At 40.4% G+C, this 7,027-nt stretch overlaps 2 protein-coding genes across 2 annotated transcripts in view; one reads left to right on the top strand and one right to left on the bottom strand.

The window, feature by feature from the left end:
• LOC117939445 (stomatin-like protein 2, mitochondrial) overlaps nucleotides 1-3,444 on the bottom strand; it is a 5,181-nt gene extending 1,737 nt beyond the window's left edge. The window contains exons 1-7 of the mRNA XM_034864794.1: nucleotides 3,247-3,444; nucleotides 1,956-2,108; nucleotides 1,353-1,452; nucleotides 1,160-1,218; nucleotides 634-735; nucleotides 414-548; nucleotides 78-222 (exon numbers count right to left, since the gene is read on the bottom strand). Coding sequence (XP_034720685.1) covers nucleotides 78-222; nucleotides 414-548; nucleotides 634-735; nucleotides 1,160-1,218; nucleotides 1,353-1,452; nucleotides 1,956-2,108; nucleotides 3,247-3,288 — 736 coding nt within the window. The 5' untranslated portion in view covers nucleotides 3,289-3,444. The remainder of the gene's footprint in view (nucleotides 1-77; nucleotides 223-413; nucleotides 549-633; nucleotides 736-1,159; nucleotides 1,219-1,352; nucleotides 1,453-1,955; nucleotides 2,109-3,246) is intronic.
• A 3,472-nt stretch (nucleotides 3,445-6,916) lies between these two features.
• LOC117939694 (ETS translocation variant 5-like) overlaps nucleotides 6,917-7,027 on the top strand; it is a 2,468-nt gene continuing 2,357 nt past the window's right edge. The window contains exon 1 of the mRNA XM_034865184.1: nucleotides 6,917-6,929. Within this exon, the coding sequence (XP_034721075.1) occupies nucleotides 6,917-6,929 (13 nt within the window). The remainder of the gene's footprint in view (nucleotides 6,930-7,027) is intronic.

Raw genomic sequence — 7,027 nt, 5'->3', positions numbered from 1 at the left:
CCCCCCCCACCCTTTCATAGCTACACTGTCCCAGTGATTAAAGGCGGAATGTCTCAAAAAAGGTCAAGTCCACCAACCGGTTGCTTTGTTGATCAGCTCAGCCTTCTCTCCCTCTGAAGCGAGGATTTGGGCTTGCTTGTGACCCTCTGCGATGTTGATGCCTGCTTCCCGTGTCCCCTCAGACTCCAGCACTGTGGCCCTCTTCCTGCGCTCAGCCTCCACCTACACAGGAAACGAACAAGAAGGATGCCAAAGACTTCTCCACCAAAACTAAATAATCCTTATATCACCCTGAGACAATTTTCAAAACCTTGAGGAACTACCAAATGTGGTAGCAGAGATGGTACTTTCCAGTGTTGCTAAATGCAGTTCCCCTGAATTATAGGGATGTCATGGTTATATGTGTGTCTTACCTGCATCTGCATTGACTCTTTAACCCGAGGTGGAACCTGTATATCTTTGATTTCATAACGCAGGCAGCGGATTCCCCACTCGTCTGACGCCTGGTTGATGGAGTGGACGATGTTGGAATTGAGAGACTCCCTTTCCTTGGGAACCAGAGAGGCAGCAGGTTTACGGTACATAGCTGTATTATTATTGTGTTGCAAACCAAGCAGTGCAGAAGTTTCTTACCCTGAATACTTTATCCAGCGTGAGTTTGCCCAGTTCTGAACGCATGGTGGTTTGTGCAAGCTGAGTCACAGCATACTCTGGGTCCTCTACACCATAACTAGCCTACAGAGACAGGGACATGGATCATTCTATGTATAGGTAAAAGTCAACCAACAAGCGCCATCTGCTGGCAAAACACAGCATCTTGATTATTACAAACCAGTGTTCAGATAACTGATTTTAGCATCAATTAATTTATAGTAGTGTAAAATTAAGTGTGAGGGTCTGACAACAGTTTTGATGCGTTTGTGTACATTGCTTTGGTCAAAATTTTCCAACAGTAAAAATAACTTTACCTACTATAAAAAGTGCAAGTAATTAAAAAAAAATGTGATTTGTTCAAAACATAGTTGTAAACAAAGTATTTTCTTAGGGTTAAATAGATAGGGAAAAGTAGTGAATATGTTATCCCTTACATAACCAACCAGGCACTAGTAGTAACAGAATGTTGGCTTGTACTTTTGAATACTCATTTTTACCAGCATACCTTAAAAGGATCTAAGATTCTCAAAAAAAGCACCCCGTCGATTTGCAGAGTCACGTTATCTGTGGAAAGACGGTACATATCAGTTCATTCTGCCATAAAGATGGTTAATTCAACCATAACTATGCACAATTGTTTGTCATTTGTTGCCTTCACTTTTTCCAAAAATGGAAGAAACCAAAAAACTAAAACTTACCTAGGGAAACAGCTGACTGTTCAGGAACGTCAATAACAATCTCTTTGAGGCTTTGCACATAACGAATTTGGTCAAGCAGGGGAATGAGGACGTTGAGTCCCTGTAAGACAGGAGAATAGACTGGAATAAGGGGTAGTTCTCTATTAGGGCTGCACAATTTATTGGGGTTTTATTGTTATTGTGATATCTACTGGCGGGATTTGAAAAGGCAGCAATGTCACGAAAGCTATTTAGAGATTTTTTTGTGTTGAAAGAAAATAGAGTGAAAAATACCATTTAAAATGTAACTTAAGTTTTATTTGTGGGGCCCTCCATATTCAATTAAATGTTTAATTTGATACATAAAAGAATGCTGGAAATAATTTGATTTCCTTAAAATTCAACAAGCAATGAGTTAGATTTAACAGAATACTGGAAGGGGCAGAACTTGGTACACTTTAATATCAGTTTTTATTTATTTATTGCAAGTAATATTGTTGATTGCATATTTCCCTCATATTGTGAAGCCCTATACTTTATTAATATATACACGGATGATTTGGGGTCACAGAGAGATAAAGTAGCGTCCTCGTATGCAAACAAGCTTGTTGAAACAAATATTACAGGCTCTAAGATCCGGTGAAAGCGACCCATCCTCTCGACCACCCAGGCCTCCTGCTGGGGCACAAACAGGACTACGGTGTTCATGGGTAAGCGGGAGGCCCATCGTTGCTGTGCTGGAGTCACCCACAGCCTGGGCACAGTCTGCCGAGAGTTCTGCAGAGACAGGAGACACATAGTGATGTACATATCAGGTAGTCTGTCACAATAATACCCACACTTTTACTGTCGCCGAGTAGTAGTGCTTGTGAAGACTGCAACCGTTGCCAGATGTACCGTAGTTATTGGATTTGTAGGATTGTGTTGGCCTCTGAACAAAAACAATGCCAAAAGTGCCTTAATGTACAACTATAGGCAGGGACTATGAGATGGAGCTTGAACTTTCTCCTTGAGGTAGCATTTGCTGTGGTTTCAAATGCACCACTTAGCCGACTAATTTAACTAATGGCCTTCATGCAGAATATAAACTGTCTTCCAGTCGTGCTGTCTTGTACTTTAGTTTGTAATGGCAGTCTATTACAAACGTTGTCAGACTGATGGACTTATGGACAGATACCCCCCCCCCCCTCCCATGCTGCATGCCAGTTTGGTTAAAAAAAGAAAAAAAGTTAGATTTGTATGCGTGTCAGAAAAGTCGTTTCTAATACGTATGTTGTAAAATTACACATTATGCATATTTGTTAACGTGGTCCTGACTCGCGTACGATCCTCTTCTTTCAAATAAAAAACTATGTTACGCCTCTGTAACCATAGTTTAACATCTCCCATCTGGCAACGCTGAAACCAATGACTGAAACTGAAAGGTTGTGGGGAAAACATCTGGTCGATGACGCCATTACGTCATTGACGTAAATGCGTACCTCTTCGTGCTAGAGCTATTTCATTTTGTTCTAATAGTAGTGCAGTACGAAAACAACAAACGGTTCAGATACAACACTTTTTATATCTAGCATATGTGTGCATTATAATAGACCCATAAATAATATCTGAAGATACTGTCACAGCTGTTTAGACGCTGATTAGGAGGTACGTATGGGCCAAAAGCACGCACTGCAACCAGGCAACGTTGTCTGCTTAGCTATGCTATGGAGGAAGCTTTGCGTTCACTGATTTTAAAAGGCACATATAGGAAGCTTAAATGTCAGGTGCTACCAGTTGAAATACCTGGCTTATATAATGTAACGTTAACTTCAACTTATTAAATTAGCAAGCAGCTAGCTAGGTAGCTAACCTGTTTGTCAACTACAGCCACAGGAAGACTGTTGGTGCATGCTAGGCGGTGTGTTAAACTTACCTTAAAAACAGCTCCGCCGGCCCGACACAATGTCCGTAACATGTTTAATGTAAAAGTAGTTAGATTTTAGAGAAAGTCAGAGAAATGTGAAGTTGCATGTGTTAAAGCCAAGGGCTCAGAGACATGTAATTTTCTAGATGGGCTGCCTCCATTGCTTTCTGCGTCAGCCATTAAATGTTGGTGCCCCCTACTGCCCCGGATGCTGCACTGCAGCGGAGTGTCCCAGTCATGCATGGACATACAAATAAATAGTTAAAAAGGTCCTACAATGTGATTTCTGGATTTATTTTTTTTAATTATGTCTCTCACAGTGGACATGCACCTACAATGAAAATTTCAGACCCCTCAATGATTTCTAAGTGGGAGAGCTTGCAAAATAACAGGGTGTTAAAATACTTATTTCCCCTCACTGTACATGTAGGGCCCAGTGCCCTCAGCCAATTTTATTTTATGACATAATCCCAGAAACTACCTTATGATTTCAGGGACTGCAGCCAAATTAGCCTGACACTTTAGAATAAGTGTTCCAAGCACTGCTATCATAGTAAACATAAATAGAAGATCTACATAAATCTTTGGCATATTTTGCATTTTCAGATTCCATTTATTAATATTTTCATCCACTGTGATTTACAGGCTTGCTTTGTGTACCTGAGAAGGCCTGCCTTAAAGGTAAGTCTATGAATTAATGATGCACAAACGTATAGTGCTATAGTGAGTGTTTGTAATGAATGTGTTTAGTGCATTTGTTTTTATTTAGTATGGCATCATATGTCATTTAAATGTTACCCAGAATTGCAGCATGACAGAGTATACATTTCAGGATTAGTTTTTTTTCATTTGGCAGCAGTGTTAATGCTTCAGGAATCATTGGGTTTTTAAATACAGTCAATCTTTATTTTATATGACCTTATTCTTAATATAAAACACACTAAGATATTGTGTATACATTTATCACACACTGTAACACAGCTAGTTAGCATGCATTGGGCAGTAAACTCATGCAGTATTACCACTGTGCTATATCCAACGGGTAATTGTTAATTTTTACATTAGTAATGTGGCAAAGTGTTTAAATGGGAAGCCTTAACTAATGATCAATTATACAACAGACCATGTACAGAAGAATTTTGAGCTGGCGAGTCTAGAGCAACACCACAAACTGTGTCTGTAAAATATATGTAAAGTTTCCATCTGTGCACAATTATTGAGTTGTGGGATGGTTATCATGTGTTGGTCTGTAGCTTCTCTGCTGTACCAGGAGGCAGCAACGTTGGTGTGTGTGCGCTCATTCTCTTCATATTCACTTTTACAGTTTCTTTGTCCTTATGACAGTCTAGTAAAGATACAAGTGGAAAAATGACATTAATGGATGATTTCAGCCCTGTCTACAAGACTTTGTAAACAAAAAAATACTTTGATTTTATCACTTTTTTCAACATACTAGACCATGCCTTTTTTGACAAAGTCATACTAAAGCATGGTCAAAAAATGCATCTCTATCTTTAATGCATGTGTTGTCTCTGCAGGACCGACGAACTGATCCGTACTCACTATCGCTCGTCGTCTCAACACCGTCAGACATAAAACTGGTGAGTTGTCTTTCTACTAGAGAGTATTTTTTTTCTTTAAATGTTAAAGCAGGGGGTTTAAACTCAAGATGTTTACAGCTATTGATTCCTAGTGGAATAATTGCATTGTTGCAGCAGTATCAATTTATTCCTGTCCTTGTTCATTATGACATACTGACCTGTGAACTGTCCAATAGGATTCTGTCAATGGTTTTGGGGGAAGGAGTGTTTCCATTGATGTGTGTGTGTGTGTGTTCTTTTTAGATGTCCTGCTGCACATCAAGTTTTCTTTCTAAGGAGGAATAACAGAAATAAATACAGACAGAAGAGCAATATCTACTTCTCATGATCATACATTACAAAATGGACCTAGAGCTGCGAGTCACTTTAGTTTAGCATAAAGACTGGAAGCAGGGGGAAAATTCTCCAACAAAGTAAGTTCTTCATAATTGCTGAAAGATATTTGTGACTCTAGGTTCTAGATGCAGGGAAAATCCATGCCTAGGATGAGCCTTATACCCTGCTTCAAGACGCTGACGGCATCTTTTATAAAATGGAGGCAGCAGCTCTACTAGAAGCAGCTAAACAGGCAAGTTTGACCCTCTTACTTTCTTCACACCCATTTTAAAATGTGAAAGTCTTATCTTAAGTGATTCTAACTTTGCGAAACATGTTTCTGTAGGTTTACAAGCCATCAAACGGACATGCCGTAACAACAGACCGGAACTCTCTTATCTTTGAGGCAGCTCAGCGAGGCTCTGACTCGCTACTTTGCAACAAGACTTAAAGAAAGGGCCTGGGCTCGTACTGCACCCCTCCAGCCTCTGATGACAGCACCCAGGGGCCGATGGAGGGGCCTCATCCACCCCAGCTGCTGCGGAGACAGGATCTGAAGAGGCGGGATCACTGCTGGAAAACTGTTGCCACAAATCACTGTTTATTTCCAATGCTTCATATTTAGCTTATGTTAGTTTGTGCTCAGTATACTGATGCCTTGGAGAAACTGCATACTCCTGGTTTGTGTCTTATTTTATGTTTGCACACCCTAATTTAACTGTGTATATTTGTCTTTTCTTTTAATACAGGAAACATTGCACATGATGTTGTACCAAGTCTAAGGAATCACACAGCAGCGTTTTTCTGTCATTTCAACCAAAGTGTTGTTTCAGCCTTTAGATTCTTCCTAGAACCGTTCCTCCTCAGTTTACAGGGAGGCAGTCTGGCATTTCACTTTGTTTTGCTGGTTCTTTCCATTTAAATTGCATCATGACTATCTGACATGTTAATCCTTTGTTGTTTCAACTGCTGCATAAACACCTACTTCCTTTGGTGGTTTCTTTGGGGTCAAAAACAAACACTTTCACCACTGCTATAACTATATGTACACGGGGAGGGTGAGGAGAGCGTGTGTTGTCATTTTGTATGGTATATGTTTTAATTACTTAAGATGTTATCAGTATATCAGAAGCAACTTAGTCCTATCAATTTTGTGAATAAAAGTGTATTTGCTCTGCAGAGCTTTCATAGGTTATTCTGAAAGAATCCTCAGGCAAAAATATCCCAAAACATAGAACAATTCCTGTAAGCCTTCCAACAGATGTCTAAGTGATTGTTCCGTGTTCGTTAGCTCCAACGGTGGCGCAGGACGGACAGCGTCTCATTTCCAAGCATGACGCTCCCCTCAAACCACACCTGATTGCTGCATGATTCACATCAGTGCAACTGAAAGAGAAATACTTGGTTCTATTAAGAGTCTTAATAGTAAAAGTTTTTTTTTTCTTCAACCTTTGCATTTACAACAAGAAAGCTGTATTGGCTGGGTGGGATTATGGTCTTTTAAATAAACTGGCAGATAAAGAGCTGAAGGTCCAACTCTGAGCCACCACACACACACACACACATACTACAAACAGCACAGCAAATTTAAACCTCCAGAAGTCATTGGCCAGGTGAACTAAAGGAAATATATGAACCGATCAGGAAAACCACGTGAGACGTGGCTGACGTCATCAGCTGCAGCCTGTATGCGTCTTTCTCCAGGACGTCAACCAATAGGAAGTTGTGGCAGTAAACTGGGGGGGGGGGGAGAACTTGCAGACATGTTGTCTTCAGGTAGCAGCCTCGCTAACCTCCCCACGTGCTCCTGGCCCACCATTCAGTAAGTAACGTAACGAGTTGGTAACGTTAGACTTTTACACGGTGCTGCTGCT

The sequence above is a fragment of the Etheostoma cragini genome, chromosome 24 (genome assembly GCF_013103735.1).
Source record: "Etheostoma cragini isolate CJK2018 chromosome 24, CSU_Ecrag_1.0, whole genome shotgun sequence".
In the NCBI taxonomy this organism is placed as follows: Eukaryota; Metazoa; Chordata; class Actinopteri; order Perciformes; family Percidae; genus Etheostoma; species Etheostoma cragini.
This window is presented reverse-complemented; position numbering and strand designations above follow the sequence as displayed.